We start from the raw sequence: 17,453 nt of genomic DNA on the forward strand, positions 1-17,453 counted from the left end.
AATAATTGGTTATTTTGACAGTTTCTCTTTAGTTCACTGGTGTTGACATCTGCATAAGACTGTAACTCATGGAAGTGTCCAAAGAACCCGCTGACTTTACAGCTGATCTGGTTGATGTTCCTCTAAAACTCAGATGTTCAAGAAAGGAATTGATGCTTAGGAGATTTTCTACATAATGTTCATTGTAAATGAATAAAACAAAAATGTAGCTTTTCTGTCCTAAATTAACAAGTTCTTATCAGCACAATTTGTAGGAATATGTTGAAATGTTAAAACTTTTACTGTCATCAGCACAACTGTTGCCATTTTTAATAAAAACAAGAATTTAGAATAATGTTCTACTTGGAAAATTGCTTAAACTGACTCAGCTTTTTAATCCTGCGTGTAGTTTATATTCCTCACCTTTTGAAGATGTTCAGTTTTAAATAAAACGGATTTACTAAAAGATTATATTAATTTAAAATGGAAGACAAAAAGGTGTTTATTCTAGATTTAGGTCGAGCAATTTTTGTCAAACCAAAGTGTTCAATTCTTACAGAACAATATTTCATAGCTGAATATTACTGCGTTATGTTGTTTCAGTGCAGTTTAGCATTATGTTATCAAATTGTTAATTTTTCACAAAAAATTTAAATAAAATTTGGCAGCGTTTCTCATTTTAATGATTGTTTTTTTCATTTTCAAGCAGGCTGACAATATTCAGTTCTTGGAAGTGTTGGTCATAAATGTCCTGAAAAAAGGGCTGGAAACACAGCGTGTCATCAGTTTTTACAACATGCCAAATGCAAAAATAAATAAAAATAGTGAAATTGAGGTTTTACAGGTAAATATAAAACTCACCTGAGTGATAACAGTCAGTGAATTACATTTTTTAGAAATGTCCCGATTTGGCTACAAATGTGTTTGTGGTAAACAACAAATGACACAAAATGTGGAATCACAACAGAGTTTATTTAGGGAAGATTTACTGAGAAAAAGCATCAAACAGAAATTTTACTTAACATTTGTTTCCCCACACAAAGTGATTTAACCCAAACCTTTATATTGTAATGTCTACACAGAAAAATGTTTCTAAATCCATCAAAAACACACAAGTCAATACAAGAAAAGCACAAGACAAGAACCAAAACCACAAACTATTAAGATTAACTTTCTTTCATTTTCCTTTATAACCCAGGAGTAAAACATATCAAGCTGCATATTGACTCTATAAGCTTCAAAATATACAAACATGATGAATAAAGACAAATAATATTTAGAAATGAAACAAAATTTTAAATGAGCAGAAACAAGTTAACAACTTCAACAACTTTAATTGACTTCAGATTTATCAGATGTGGAATATTGATAGAATAAAACATTTTAATGAACCAAACTCCAATTTCTCTGTTTCTTTTATTTTCATGCTTTAATTGTTTGTTGCTGTTTGTAAGCTGACAACTTTTTAAGGATTTAATATAGCAAAGAATAACTGAGTTTATGAGATATTTGGTAACCCTTGTTCATTTGTAGAAAGAAGATTGTTGTTGTTTGTAAATCAACATGAAAAAAATTAAATTTACAGGAAAGATTGTTGCAGATTTGATTCCAAAACCTGTTGAGAGAAAAATGAAAGATGAGATTAAATCTATTTTCTGTTTCCTGAAGCAGTTTGATTCTGCTGTGAGTAGCAGAGAAACATCAGAACTGAAGACAGTTTGATGGAGGATAGATCAGACTATCATGATCACACAAACACACCTATGCACTAACACTCTGCTAAGAAGAAATGAAGCAGATTTCTTTAATATAGAAAGAAACTCACTGTTCAGAGGAGAGTTCATCTCTTAGGCTGATGGATTTTCTGGTTGAAGCATCTGCTCCTGGATCTCCTTGTTGTCTACAGCTGTGAGATCAGAAACTGTTAGTCTGAATCCTCATCTGAACTGAAGCTCCAACAAACATGAAACTCTGATGGAAAAACTTCTAAACTACCGTAAACTCCGGACTATACAGCGCACCCAATTACAAGCCGCACCCACCCATTTTAACATGTTTAACTAGTTTTGTACATACACAAGCCGCATCAGAGTATAAACCGCATGTACTTAACAAGCATGATCATCCTGACAAATCATGTCCTGACTCCTTGAGTAAGTGTGATTCATTAGCACACTGTGAAAGGGGTCAGCCTTACCTCAGGCTTATGTATTTGAGTATACCCACATCTGCCAAACAGCATGGACCTCTATTCTGTTCACAAGTTCCTCAGTAATGGTTTTTTTATTTTTTATTTTTATTTTTTTTTAACTTATTGACAATCTAGGTATCATACATAAAATTACAAACAGTAACCATATAATCAACATTACATCCCTCAGTTATGATGAGGAAATTTACATCTGCGATCCCCCATTTCCCATGAGTCTTAGGGGCTAAAGGCGGGGCCAACGCCCGGCTTGCCACTCTGTTGTACGTGTTTAAGAATGAGCAAGTAGCAGCAGTGCATGGAGGGGTGAACGGGAACAGCTTGTGTCGCGGCAGCGATATGGGAGTAACAGGGCTGGTTAAAAAACACACCAGTAAAATAAAGCAGCGGCGACTGAAAAGCGCGCGCCTCAGCGCGAGACGCGCGCCGCGTCAGAAGTTTCTTCCACAACAAACACTGTTGCTCCGCCGACGCCTCTGCGCTCCGCGCTCGCCAAGCGGGCTCCTCGTCTCCCCTTCCAATCCGAAAATCTCACACGGCGGCTGTGAGCTTTTTAATGCAAAATTCCGCTAAGTCTTTAGAAACAGTAAAAACGATCATGTGGATTTGTGTTTCCAGTCGTGTCCCGACAAAATAAAGGCTGATATTATTGCCACATATTTACGTGCAGCCAGCCGAGTCACTATGACTCAGAGGTAAATTCACTCCATGCGCTGTTCTCTCCGTCACGCAGCTGACCAGCTTTTCCAAACCCGTTGATGATGGTGGATTTTTTAACGCTGCTTTTAACGATTGCTTTTAACTTGAAAGCTTCATCATATTATAGTGGCGATCACGTGCACGTTGGGTCTGATGGCACCAAAGGATTCTGGGATGCGGCCGGGCATGCGTGTTTCGTTTTGTTGAACCATGACTGAAGTGTCTAAGACCTGAAGTGAGGTCCATGCTGTTTGGCTGCTTACTCGTGCTTGATGGAGAATTCAAACTATTCACTGAGACCGAAAGTATGTACATGACGTTGGCCAATTAAATCCACAAATTAGTCGCGTCACTGAATAAGCCGCAGGGCTGTAAAGAAAAAAGTAGCGGCTTATAGTCCGGAAATTATGGTAGTCACTATAAATACACAGAAAACATCTGAAACTAGGAAAAAAACCTTTACTTACGAGATGGTGGACGCTTGGCTAAAATGAAGGAAAAAAAGAAATCAGTAAACATTTCATCTTTCTTTCAGTAAATAATATTTTTACTCTTGTTAAAGTGGATCTGAGCCAAAGATAATTGGAGATAAATCTTAACTGAAAGAAAAAACCTGTTTCTTTCTCATTTTTAATGTAAAACTTGATTCAAAACTAAAATGAATACAACAATAACTCACCGTTCTTCTTCTTGTAAAAAATGAATGCAGACACAGCAACGACAGCCATAACAGCAGCGAGGACACCAATGATGATCAACATCTGACTGGAAGAACCTGAAGAGAAAAAACACAAACAGATGAATTCAAAACAATCACCAGTCAAATGAAAAACTCTCTAGAGGAAGTGAAGTTTACATCCTATAAATGGATTAAATCCAGCATCTTTAATCTCTTTAATCTGGTCAGATTATTGATTTAAACTTGAGAACTTTTAGAAAACAGCAACAATCAAAGAACAGAAGAGAACATTGTGAGCTGGAAACCCTCAAATCCATCACTTCAATCCTCTAGAACACAGAGAGACACAGAGGTTTAGTCTGAATTCCTCCACCTTGAATCAATCCTACCTTCATTGGTTCTGATCTTTGCTTTCTCCAGTTTAGTGATGACGTCTTCTTTGACTCCAGAGAGCTGAAACACACATTCATATCTCTGCATGTCTTCTCCTGATGGAGGTTGGAGATGAACGCTCATCTGGAAAGTTCCATCATTGTTGGGGAGGATCTGTCCTTTCTCCACTCCTTCATGGATCTCCTCTCCATCTCTCCTCCACAGCAGTTCAGCTCTGTCAGGATAGAAACCTGTAGCATGACAGCTGACTGCAGAGGAGGACGACTTCTGGAGGAGAGACACTGATGGAAGAACTGGAAGAAGGAGAAAGATGGACTGAAATGTTTCTGGAATATTTATATTTGATCAATATTTAACACGGTCACTCATTATGTCAACTTCTAAAAATGCTTTATGTTGATATTCTGTGTTCTGGGGCCTCATTTATAAAACTTTGCGTAGGATTTGCGTCAGAAGTGGCGTACGGATGAAACATAGGACGTGCGTACGCACAGAAATATTCAGATTTATAAAACCGTGCGCACGCACATCCTACGCATCTTTCCCTTAATAAATCACAACCAATTCCAAATGCAGCGCAGCTTTTGCGGCTTCATGACACGCCCATAGTTGCCCATAAATAGTCCGTGAAACGCCCACAAATGAATATTCATTGATTGTGAAACCATGCCAAACACGGAAAGGAAATCAAAAAAACGTAACTTCACTCAATGTGAAGTAGAAGTTATCGTTGGCGAGGTGGAAAAGAGGGGAAAAGTGTTGTTTGGAGGGCACAGTGTGGGCATTACTAATGCCGAAAAGGCACGTGAGCGGCAAACGGTGGCAGACACCGTAAAGGCTGCAGCCTCACAACCTCGGACTGTGGCCGGTCCGAGGTTGTGAGGCTACAGCGCTCCATGGGGGGGGGGGACCGGAGCGCCAGATGCATGCACCGGGTGACACGCGTGGTTCCTCGGAATGCTCCTCTGCAACTCCGGGCCCAAAAGCCCGCAGAGGTCCAACAGGACGGCTCGAGGAAGTCGGAACCGGCTCATAAGCCACTCGTCCTCGTTTGCCAGCAAGTCTTCTTGCTGTCTAAAGATGCGTTCACTCTGAATTGTTCCATTTGCCACATCTTCTAGCGCAAGATCAGCCATTGTGCGTCATTACGCATTGTGATGGGGCATTTTATTTCCATCCATTTATTGCATCTGACAAGCTACAGATGTCGGTAATAATCCACGTGGAAATGGGAAATTGATCAGCGCAAATGTAATTTCTTGTTGCTTTCTGAATGGTTGAGACATACGCCACATTGTTTTATCAAAAATAAAACAAACTAAAGGCATATGCATGAATACCATAATTCCATGTTTTACTATGAAAACAACTTTCCCCAGTGGACAATTAATACGTCTGTCCGTCCGTCCGCACCTCTATCTGCTCCGCCAGACGGACACACTGACGAGAATATCAGTTTTGTACATTATTTCGTTCTGTTAACTATATTATTTATGAGGATGAATTGCACTACATGCCAATATTGCAGAACATATATAACTTTTCTTTTTCCAAATATGTGTTCATTTGAATTTCTGTTGTAATTTTCGTTTGATTTTGTTTGTTTCACTGCTGATCGATCAAACGGATGTTCGTGTTCCTGTAGGCTGTTAATTGTAAGACTTGCTTTGTGAAGTCTTCATGTTATTTATGAGAGGCAGGATTGTCATTTTCACTTTCACGTGTTTCTTCCATCTGCCGACGGTGTCGCCGTTTCTCATTTCACCCGTTTTTGTGCGTACGCCTGGGTCAGAGCTTGCGTGTAGGACCGCGCATTTTCCCGTCAAGTTTGCTTTTTATAAATATCAACTATTGCGTAGAGAGTGGCGTACGCCTTCTTTTGTGCGTATGCAACGTTTATAAATGAGGCCCCAGGAAATTTTAATGACAATATTTTAAGTTTAATTCTAAGATTACAAAGCAGAGACAAGACAAAAAATACCTGAAAGAAATCTAAAAAAGTAGATGAATGATGAAACAAAAGAAAGAAAATGTGAGAACATTAATTCACTCTCCTCCTGATCAGAGCTGCATGTGACAAATTCATGAAAAAACACTTCAAAATGGTGTTTGGTCTTTAGATTTTATCTCCATAGCAACCATTTGATGTTTTGGTCGTCTGGAGGTGATGAACATGCTGTCATTGTTAGGAGAATCCCTAAAAGTAAACTTTTGGCTTTCCTTAGCGACTAAAGTTGTTGTTAGCCACGCCCACATTCCTGATTGGATTTTATATTGTTTCTTTTAGCTTGAGCCAAAGATTCATTTGTTTTATTTTCAGGATATTCTTGTCAAAAATGTGCGAGCATCAGGGAAACGCCACTTTTGTGAGCTCACCGCTCTAAAGCTGTTAGGAATCTTCAACTTTAAATCAAACATCAAGCAGATTCTAATGATGCTCAGGAATGTGACAATAGATTGAAATCACTAAGAATTGTTTCATTTAAAGTTGGGCTTAGAGGTGAGAGGGGAAAATTCAAGATGACAGCCTGTTCCTGAGGTCAAAGGTCAATTAAATTTCAGCTGTGGTTGTAGACTTAAGCTGGGAACATTTGTGTGAAATTTTGTGAAGATCACTCAAACAAAAGTTTTTTTTTTCAATGTATAAAAATATGAACATTCCTACATTTCACCCTTTGCCAATAAGTGGTCACCAAGCCGTACGTTCTGTGGCCATCCCATAATAATAGCAGAACTTTCTTTGGATCTCCCCGACACGTGTGTTCTGGTTTTGTTTGTGGGTTTTTGAGGATTCCTTCAACATGTCAAATATTCAGTGTGTTCTAGGTCCATGTAGATTTGATCATTCAGATGTAAAATCTGTCTGCAGATGAATCTATTCTCAAGTTTAAAAAAACTGACAAGGTCATGAGAGTTTACCTTTTCTCATCAGAGAGCTGCTTCCATAATTCACGTATTTCTTCAGCCATTCAGGACAAATCTGGGTTAGGTAGTTCTTCCGTCCTGCCATTAAAGCTTTGTCATTGTCCCACTTGTGTTTGGTGATTTCAGCCTGCTGTTTTGGAGCAATCCATGATTCTGTCTTCAGGTCAAGAGCAATGAAGTCTTCTCCATCATAACCGTATTGATGAAAACTGTTGACCGCTCCAGTCTCCTCATCCCACTCACATCCGTACATCCACTGAAACACATGAACACCTGAGAGACAAGAACACAGAGAACCTCAGTCAATCTGAACATAAAGACAGAAAAATCTGATGATTCATAATCAGAAACACAGAAACTCATGAAGGATGTTTGATCTAAAATCAATCAAATGTCTGTTTCAGACATGAAGACTCTGTAAGTCTCTGATCCAAACACTGATTGTTTTCTCCACAGCCTCCTCTGAAACAAAACACTTCATATCAGAGTCACAGAGACATTTAAGAAATAAAAATTCTAACATTTCTCTTTTTCTGCTGTCTAAATCCTCAAACTACTTTAGAATTTTCTCATAGAGGTTCAGCTCCTAAAGTCTTGATCCAATCTAAACACTTTAACAGAAAAGTTTGTTCTAAAATTCTCTAACATCTGTTTCTAGATGGTCTCATAAATGCAGCAGAAATGAAGAAAATTCCACAAAAAACATCTTTGACCTGATTATTTCATCAGAGCTGACTCAGCAAAAAACAAATGAAGGATTCTTGCTCTAAGTGAGACAGAAATGTTAGAAACTGTTTCTATTTAAACTAAAAGAGTGAAAGATTTCTATTAAAATGCTATTGAAAAGAATTAAACACATTATGAGCCAAACACTTGAGTTTTTACAGATTTTTATGTCTTTTTATAGAAAAATTATATCAAAAAAGGTTTTACATAAAAACATTTCTAAACTTTTATTAAAGATTTTGATGATGATGAATGTTAAGAGTTTGAATCAAAGTGAAGCTTCTGTTTTCACAGCTGCTGACTGACTAAAATCTCCCATCATCCCCTGCAGCGTCTAGAAGCTGCTTCCCGCTCCACAGGGACCATCATGCATTGCGTCCTGAATCCAGCAGACAGACAGCAGAAGCTGTTCAGGACGTCTGTGAGCAGAACTGAACTCCTCAACATTTCATAGGCTTTTCTGCCTGATCTGCAGGATTTCAGACGTTATTAATAAAATGTCTCACAGCCGGATTTCCACACGTGTGTTCAGTGTGAACGTTAAACATGATCAGGACACTAAACATGATCAGGACACTAAACATGATCAGGACACTAAACATGATCAGGACGTATTTGAACGCAGCTCACTCTAAAATCTTCACCAACAGGCTGAAGATCAGTGGAGCCACAGAGAGTCCATCATCAGCCGTTTGTTTGACATTTTCATCACTTTTCAGCATAAATCTCCAACAACAGTCGTTCTGATGGATTTCCTCCCACAGTTTCAGCGGCGGTTGGCGTTTCTGGACGCAGTTTTGACAGGAAAAAGTTCAGCGCAGGTCTGAGTCGCAACGTTTGAGGCCTGCGCTGAGGAGAGATGGCGTCAGTTCAGACGCCACCTCGCCCGGAAACAGAGAAGCCGGTCGTCACTGCAGATGTGAGGATTTTATTTCCTGCTGACGTTTGGTTTTCTGATCACTGATGATGAATTGATGGAGAATTCTGAAGCAAATCTGCTTTTAGATGGAGTTTGTCTTCATTTCAGCTGAACGGAGGCGGATCTGAACACAGATGGAGACGTTCAGAGACGAGACGCCCCCTGGGGGCGTCTCGTCTCTGAACGTCTCCATCTGTGTTCAGGCAAATGGAGAAACACGGAAGAATCCTCACTTCCTGTCTGAGTCACATGGTTTTCCTCTTGGACACGCCCCTTTCAGAGACCAGCCGACTCTGATGATTCCACTGATCCCAGATTCTGATCGGTTCTCCTTTCACTCTGAGGGAAACCATGGAGCAGTTCCACAAACAAATCCCTCATCGTCTCATCGTTATGGCAACAAACGGCTCTTTTTTCAGACAATCAGGAGAAAATGAAACAACTCCACAGCCTGCCTGTCTGTCTGTCTGTGTCTCAGCAGCAAACTCACCAGATCAGAGGAAACTCTGCTCGTTTTCTCACCTAAAAACACTCGTCGTCTTTTCATTTTTCTTCATCCTCACAAAGTTCAAACCGTTTGAGCTCCTCATCTCTGCTTCATCAGAGAAGCTTCAAAAAGTGTTTGTTTTTTTTGTTGTTGGATTTAAACGTCTGCTGACATAAAAACTGGATCAAGTTCAGCTCACTAGCATCACCTTTGAGCTTCGTCTGACCACATTTCTGGATTCTCAGCGTCACATGACGGCGTGGTTCCATCAGAACAGTCAGAGTCACAGCGAGTTGGGCGGCTGGACTCACTGGACACTCAAACACGTCTGATCTGGAGGATTTCTCAGCTCTGACTTTAGGAAAACAGTCCAGAAGAGAAAGATGGAGTCTGATGGAGATCCTCAGATTTGTCAGCAAACTGTCTTTGTTGAAGCTCGTTTTAGTCGGAAAAGCTCTAAAAGTGAGACGGCAAACAGGAGGCATTGTGGGTATTCTGGACCCTTGAACAGTGAAACTATTAGAGGTTGATCACTGCAGGACTTGTGATCGTCTGTCAGTCAAAGACCAATAAAGTTGAACGGATCAAACAGTGAAGAGAGTCTTTGGTCTCAAATCTCTGAGGCTGCAGATCACTTCCTGCTTCAGGTCGACGTCGCTGTCATGTTTGTGTGATCAGAGATCAAACAGAGAACTCTCTGTTCCTGATTCCTAATCACCAACAGAACCTGCAGAACCCTCTCTGTTCTGTTCTGCCATCAGCCTGGAATCTGCTGAGTTCTGGTCCAATCAGACAGAGATGATCTCTGGTCTGCATTTGCATGAATATCATGACATGAACAGAGTCTGGACATCGTCCACTGTTCAAAGTTTAACGTCTGAATCGGTTTCTGTGACATGGAAGCTGTGGAGGTTTGAGCACCAAAAACCACAGAACCAGAACCAGAGCAGAACTCAGAACCGTTCATGTTGATCCTTCAGACCAAAGTCACCATAAACTGACCAACAAGAACCACAGAAAACACCGAAAATTCAGGAAATCCCGTTTTTAGAGAGAAGAATGGATTCAGGAGAGAAACTAACTTGTTAGTTTTATAGAGAAGAGACTCACTTTAATGTTAGCCTCTGTTTTTGAGACGAAGACAGCGAACTAAACTATTTATGTTGATTTTTCCTTTAAAATAGATTCTTTTTCCTAAGAAAAATATTGATTTATTACAGAATGAAGCAGAATGAGATGAACTGAAGAACAGAAGAAAAGTGAAGCAGCAGATGAAGCAGCAGGTGAAGCAGCAGATGAAGCAGCAGGTGAAGCAGCAGGTGAAGCAGCAGGTGAAGCAGCAGATGAAGCAGCAGATGAAGCAGCAGGTGAAGCAGCAGGTGAAGCAGCAGGTGAAGCAGCAGGTGAAGCAGCAGGTGAAGCAGCAGATGAAGCAGCAGGTGAAGCAGCAGGTGAAGCAGCAGGTGAAGCAGCAGGTGAAGCAGCAGATGAAGCAGCAGATGAAGCAGCAGGTGAAGCAGCAGGTGAAGCAGCAGGTGAAGCAGCAGGTGAAGCAGCAGATGAAGCAGCAGGTGAAGCAGCAGGTGAAGCAGCAGATGAAGCAGCAGGTGAAGCAGCAGGTGAAGCAGCAGATCTGCTTCTCTGAGATCTGATTCCTGAGAAAACTTCAGCTCCCGTCTCTAAACTGTCCTCTCTGCCTCATGTTCAGCTCAAAAATGATGAAAATCATCCAGACAGAAATACAAATACTAGAACATCAGCAAATTCTGGATCTTTGAGTTTCTCCTTTAGGTTCCTCAGATAAAAACATTTATCTGAGATCATCTTCAATAAAAATATCTTTTTGAAACTAATCTCTGATTTTCCTGTTCAGCTTTGAAGCCAAACATCTTTAAGTTTCACATTTGTTCTCATGTTTCTATGAGTCAAATATTTGAGGTTTTACATATTTCTAAATGTGAACATAAACACTAAAACTGTTTCTGAAAGATAGAAGACTATGGGATCTTTTTCAGGTTGAAAACTACTGTTCTCTGTTCATTAATTCTTTATTTTTTAACTCAAAAACAACAAACACAAGAAGTACAGTCAATTTGGTAAAAAGACATTTTAAAAGTGTATTTTGTTTGGACAAACCTGCTATAAATTTTTTAGCATTTAAATGTATAAAATAGAAATCAATTATTGAAACGGAATTATTTTAGGTTTTGCATAAAATCTTAATTTTCAGCAGAAATGAAAAACATTAAAACAATGAAAATTCTGGTTCTGCTGCAAAAACAAACCAAATATTAAAGCTACAAGTAGCATTTAGCGGGCCCGAGCACGTGCCACCGCCTGGCACGAGCGACCGCACCGTGAGCAACGCCCTGCTCGAGCCATTCTCGTCGTTTTTTCTTGTCCATTCTGGAGCTCCAAGCTAATGTTAATATGACAGCAGCCTGTGGGGGGGGGGGGGGGGGGGGACTATAATCTGTTGCCTTAAAGGACAAAGACTTTTGCATATAGCATGAAAAAAATTCTTAAATCTAAGCCTCGTTTAGACCTCCTCATTTTCTCATCAAGTAGAAGAAGGTTTTTATCAGATTAAGAAACAAGCAATGATGATAATTGCTATCACTGTCCCTAAGGATGAGAACAATAGAACTCATTCAATTTTCACTACAATGTCTAGATGAGTGTCAGCTATGTCTGATAACTTGGTGAATTAGCTGGACCGGGATCTTACAAAGTGCAGGTGGTTTAACGTCCAGTGTGATGAGTCTGTGGACGGCAACAGTACAGCATAGCTTTTGGTTTCCACAAGAGAAGAACTCCTGACACATCTGCCCTAACAGACAACTACAAGAGGAGTTGAAATGTATAACACGGTGAAGGAGTTTTTGTGCAGAAAAAGGTACCATTAGAAAAGCTGGTAGCCATACCTGCAGACGGGGCTCCTGCTATGATTGACCGACAAACAGGTTTCATCACTCACTGTAAAGCTGACCAAGACTTTCCAAAATGTCTGCATTACTGCTGCTTCTTTCACCAGTAGGCCTTATGTGCAGAAGTGATTGGCTCTGGACATATAATGACTCCTATTGTGAAAATCATAAAAAACTTCAGCTGCAAAGCAAAACAGAATAGGATTTTTAAGGTGCTATTGGTGGAGATGTCTGTTGAATATGGTGAATATGAACATTGTGAATCTGAACTTGTATTCTTGACTGACATTACTGGAAAACTAAACCACTTGATCTGCGAGCTGCAAGACATTGGCAAAACTATATTTTTTTATTGACCAGCCTGCCTGAGCCAGTGTTTTTCTTGTGGGGATCTTTTCTGCCAGGGCTTGCCAGCTTGGTCAGTGGATGTTGCTGCAGTTGTCTCCCTTGCTGGGACAGCTGGAGTTAAACACAGCAGCCTCACGGCTGTGAAGTGGACCCCGTTGCTGTCCCAGTCTGGATGGGCACTGTGGTGATGTTCCAATGTTCAGGCTGGCTCCTGGTATGAAGAGATTCCCAATTACCATTTCCTAACCGCAGAGCCAAGGATGTGTTTACATGTTTAGGTCAAAAATGTGATGAACAGCTTCATGTTGTCTATTGATGTAAGTTTAAACCTAAACATGTTTCCCTGTTACTAATCCAGTTGATATGGTTCTCCATCTGTTTCTAGGTGATAGAAAAGCATTTTTTTATATTTAGAGCTCCAAGCAAACAAACAGTTGTCTATATAAGAGCTTTTACAATTGTGGACTTTTAGCAGGTCTCTGAATACATGTGACCAATGTATGGTGGATTTTCACAGACTTTGTGTAAAACTGAAGGTGACAGAGACTTTGGAGAAGTGGCTACATTGCTCTGGACTTCTTTGTTTCATCCACAGAAGAGTAAAATATGTGATTGATTTTGAAAAGCTGCTGAAAAATGTATCTTTTTAAAATTGCAATTTCTAATTTGGGTTTTACATTTTGTGTTCCATTTTTTGTGATTGTATTAGAAAGATTTGTTATTTATTTGGTGTTTAAAGGTGGTACATAATGTATATACACAATCTTCTTAGAGACATTTGCTATATGTTGTGTTTGTTGTCGTTGTAGTTTAATTTCTTTGGATGTATTGAAAGGAAATGAAAATAAGTTGCAGCATTGATTAAAAAAGCATAAAAGAGACATTTACTGTCTGATGTTACATCTGTAGGAGTGTACTGAGACTGGGTTTTGTTTTGGAGCACACTCATATATTTTGTTTGTAAAAAAAAAAAAAAAAGATAAAATATAAAGTTAATTGTATTTTGGATGAATAAAAAAGCAATGATTAGTGCTAAGGATGTATAAAAGACAAACAAAACAAAGGAAATTGCTGTATTTTAGTGTTGAACTAGGCTTTCTAACTGTTCTACTTTCTGTCTGCCACTCCTGGCTAATTTACATGTGAGCACACAGCCGGGGGGGGGGGGGGGGGCTAACTCCACTCCTGCAGCAGGGGAGACTGATGAAAAGCTTGAGGATGTAAGATTGAATAAATAAAATCCTAGAGTTGACCAGTTCATTTTATAAATGTAAATATTTTTTATTTTGGTGATGATAAACTAAACAGATGTTATGATAAAAATATTTGCTTGAGTCAAAATGTCCAAAAATTTGCTTTCAGCACAATAGGGTGATTAAGGTGGTTAAATGTTTCTCGTACGTATAGTGCTGCTTTTCAAACGTGGAGCTTTGTAAGACGCATCTAATTCTGAAATCTCAGCTTCCTGAGACAAACGGCTGATTTCCTATGAAGCTTGATTATATGATCATGCTTCATGATCATTTATGAACATAAATAGCTCGTCCAAAATTGTCATATCCATGGGTTCAGAATTGAAGTTTCATCAAATCTATTTAATTTCAGTGAGATCAGACAAGGAATGTGAACGTGAGAGCAACATTTGTGCATGGCGAGATACCCAACTTCGCCGCTCTGTCACGACCACACCCCCGCGTTGAAAGATTTGTTTTTCATCAGAGTAAACTTCAATGGTTTTTCAACAGGTGGACGTCATTTTGAGGTGTGTTTGCTCATCCTACTTGGAGCAGTGATGCTCCAAGTAAAACATGTCATTTCCTGTTGCCAACAGGTGGCGCTACACCTGTTTCGGATTTTTCCACTGCAGATGTGTTCAAAGTCAGACTACAATCATGCACAACAAATTTGGATCAGATTAGATTATTTATGGCTGAGTAATGGCCATTTTTCTTTTCATGGCGTGATTTCGAAACGACCTCAAATTTTGACGCGCCGCCACGGTCACAAACAACCGTAAAAACTTAAAAGCTTCGCAATTTAAGATCGGACATGTGTTTAGTTTACAAAACCAAAGTTTGGAGTCATTGTTCAAAAATCTCTAGGAGGAGTTCGTTCTAGAACGAGGCCTGCAAAGGACCAAAATAGAGCAAAAATGACATATTGACATCAATATAGCAGACTTCCTGTGCGACTGACAGCTTGGTCCCAAGAGACTTTTTTGTAGGTTTCCATCTGATGAACATGTCCTGTAAATATCAAGCTTGTATGTTAAAGAACATGGCGGGGCTCTCAAAAACAAACATGGTAGGTGGCGCTATTGAGCCGTTTTTTGTTCACCCATGCAAGTGCTGTGTATCTAAGTTGGAGATATGTAAGACGCCTCTCATTCTGAAATCTCAGCCTCGTGATACAAACGGCTGATTTTTTATGAATTTTTAATTATCTGACTGCAACTCAATCAACCACTTCCTGTTTGGTGGTGGCTTGCGCAGGCACCGTCAGGTGTACACCCATGAAACTTTAGACGATGAGAGAAGACCCTTATGAGTATCTCCTGTTGTAATTTTATGAATGTCGGACAAAGCACAGAGAAAAGATAGGTCAGAATGTGACATAAAATGTATTTGTCAATATCTAGGTGGCGCTATGGAGGTCGTCCAAGATTGTCATATCCATTGGTTCAGAATGGAAGCCTCATCACCTCTATTGAATTTCAGTGAGATTGGACAAGGAATGTGCACGTGAGAGCAACTTTTGTGTGCATGGCGAGACGCCCAACTTCGCCGCTCTGTCACGACCACACCCCCGCATTGAAAGTTATGGCTTTTTATCAGAGTAAACATCAATGGCTTTTCAACAGGTGGACATCATTTTGAGGTGTGTCGGCTCATCCTACTTGGAGCAGTGATGCTCCAAGTAAAACATGTCATTTCCTTTTACCAGCAGGTGGCGCTACACCTATTCCAGATTCTTCCACTGCAGATGTGTTCAAAGTCAGACTACAATCATGCATATCAACTTTGGATAATATTGGATTTTGCATGGCTGAGTAATGGCCATTTTTCTTTTCATGGCGTGTTTTCAAAATGACCTCCATTTTCGACGCGCCGCCACGGTCACAAACAACCGTAAAAACTTAAAAGCTTCGCAATTTAACATCGGACATGTGTTTAGTTTACAAAACCAAAGTTTGGAGTCATTATTCACAAATCTCTAGGAGGAGTTCGCTCTAGAGTGAGGCCTGCAAATGTCCAAAATGAAGCAAAAATGACATATTGACCTCAATATATCAGACTTCCTGTGCGAGTGACAGGTGGGTCCTTTCAGACTTTTTTGTAGGTCTCCATCTGAAGAACATGCCCTGTAAAAATCAAGCTTGTACGTTAAAGCGTATGCGGGGCGTCGGGACAAAAGTCACTGTAGGTGGCGCTATCAACCCGTTTTTCTGCGCCCATGCCAATCTCCTATAAAATACGAAATTTTTCGCGACTCCTGATGTGTGTGCCAAATTTGGTGAGTTTTGGGGTATGTTAAAGGCCTCAAAAAGGCGACTCTTCTGGTAGAATAATAATAATAATAATAATAATAATAATAAACATTCGAATTACAATAGGGTCCTTGCACTCCGTGCTCGGGCCCTAATTAAACTGAATGTACTACTCTGATGTAAATCCTAATGTGAATGATTTATGATTTAACTTATATAAATTAAATAATGAAATCTATATACACCATGCAGAAGAGGCTGATCCGTATTATTGATCATCATGGATGTGGGAAGTTAGGTTTTATTAATCAATAAACTTTGCAGGAAGTCATGAAAATGAAAACTGTTTATTTCTGGTTTAAGATCCAGATTTTACTCAGGAATTAGAAAAACGTTTAACGATAAACTGGTATAAATAATAAACATGTTTTTATTTCCTTTAAGTGAGGATTTCATTTCTTAACTGAATCTCTGAACAGAATCGTTTAAAACGTAGAATCAGTAAATAAATAAATAAAGCAGCTCACCTCCAGTTTGGTTGAAGCGCGGCTTTAATATTTCAATGTTGGCTTTGAAGGTCTGCTGGTGACCCAGACCGATATCAGTTTGTCTCTTCCAGTACTGTTCATCCATGGCCATCCAGTCCTGTTTAGGAACCGTCATTCTGGTGTCGCTGTCATAGTGACTAATCTGAGCATCATCAACCAAACCAACAGACACGAACTCTGGGAAGTTCGGGACTTGAGAGGAAGCGGTGTAGAAATACTTCAGAGAATGAGACACTGAAAAAAACAACAACAACATGGATTCAGTTTATAGAAGTTAAACTTTAAAAAAAACGTTTCTGTAAATGCAGAGAAACATAGATTTACTGAATAAAGACATTGACTTCAGTGGCGTCACTTTAAATTTAAACCCTTTCACTTTATAAAAAAAACGTAATCAGTTTTACATAGAAGAAAAACAGAAACCAGAAATGATTGATAAACACACAAACAGTTCAAAATCAATTCAAAAGGTTAAAAGCTGGTGACTGACCTGCAGCAGCGCCGTGGAAACTCAGTCCCAGAAAACACAGAATCAATTGGATCTTCATTCTGGATCTTCTGAGGATCTCAGTCAGAGACCGTCCGACGAGAATCTGTTACTGAGGTTCTAGATCAAACGTTAGAGAATAAATGCAAGAAACGTCAGAGTCTGAGCACGTGACCACGATCTAAACCAATAGAAATGATCTCTGAGAGCAAACGTCACTAATATCTGGGTGAAACTGACAGACTGAGGTTGACAACGAAAGTGAAAGTGGCAGAAGATCGCAGCACGGAGACATAATTCAGTTTTTTAATTTTGCTTTGTTTAATTTTTTTTGTTCTTGTCCCCTCAAAGCTGCTTGAAGTCATTTAAAAGTAAAAAAAAATAAAAAACTTTATCAGCTGTGTTTTCACGTGTGTTTAGTGTTATGCTGTGGTCAGCAGCGCCCTCTGGTGGTCAAAACCTCAATACTCTTCGTTCAGTTTCTAAAACCAAATGCTGCAAAAATAAAGCAGTTCGTTTTCCAAAATTCTCAAACACAGAGAGTTTTGACATCACTTTATCACATTTTTTCAACTTGTCCAGGATTTGCTTTTACCAGAAGAGAAAAACACAAACTCGGTAAATCTGCTGTATCTCTCTA

At 39.5% G+C, this 17,453-nt stretch overlaps 1 protein-coding gene across 1 annotated transcript; it reads right to left on the reverse strand.

The window, feature by feature from the left end:
- Positions 1–933: 933 nt before the first annotated feature.
- On the reverse strand, positions 934–16,902 carry orla-uaa (major histocompatibility complex class I-related gene protein-like). The gene is made up of 8 exons (NM_001278875.1): positions 16,817–16,902; positions 16,306–16,560; positions 6,879–7,157; positions 3,956–4,252; positions 3,567–3,662; positions 3,355–3,372; positions 1,805–1,885; positions 934–1,594 (listed from the first exon to the last, which is right to left on the reverse strand). Exons 1-7 carry the CDS (start codon positions 16,872–16,874, stop codon positions 1,827–1,829), a joined length of 1,062 nt encoding a protein of 353 aa, NP_001265804.1. The 5' UTR covers positions 16,875–16,902; the 3' UTR covers positions 934–1,594; positions 1,805–1,826.
- Positions 16,903–17,453: the final 551 nt, after the last annotated feature.

Source organism: Oryzias latipes, chromosome 11 (genome assembly GCF_002234675.1).
Source record: "Oryzias latipes chromosome 11, ASM223467v1".
NCBI lineage: Eukaryota > Metazoa > Chordata > Actinopteri > Beloniformes > Adrianichthyidae > Oryzias > Oryzias latipes.

What these genes read in the sequence shown, in the direction of transcription:
- orla-uaa (NM_001278875.1), bottom strand. Translation starts at nt 16,874, where the DNA reads ATGAAGATCCAATTGATTCTGTGTTTTCTGGGACTGAGTTTCCACGGC. An exon ending in TTTCCACGGCGCTGCTGCAG is followed by an intron (nt 16,561 to 16,816) that starts GTCAGTCACCAG and finishes TGTTTTTTTCAG; the next exon opens with TGTCTCATTCTCTGAAGTAT. An exon ending in GCGCTTCAACCAAACTGGAG is followed by an intron (nt 7,158 to 16,305) that starts GTGAGCTGCTTT and finishes CTTGTCTCTCAG; the next exon opens with GTGTTCATGTGTTTCAGTGG.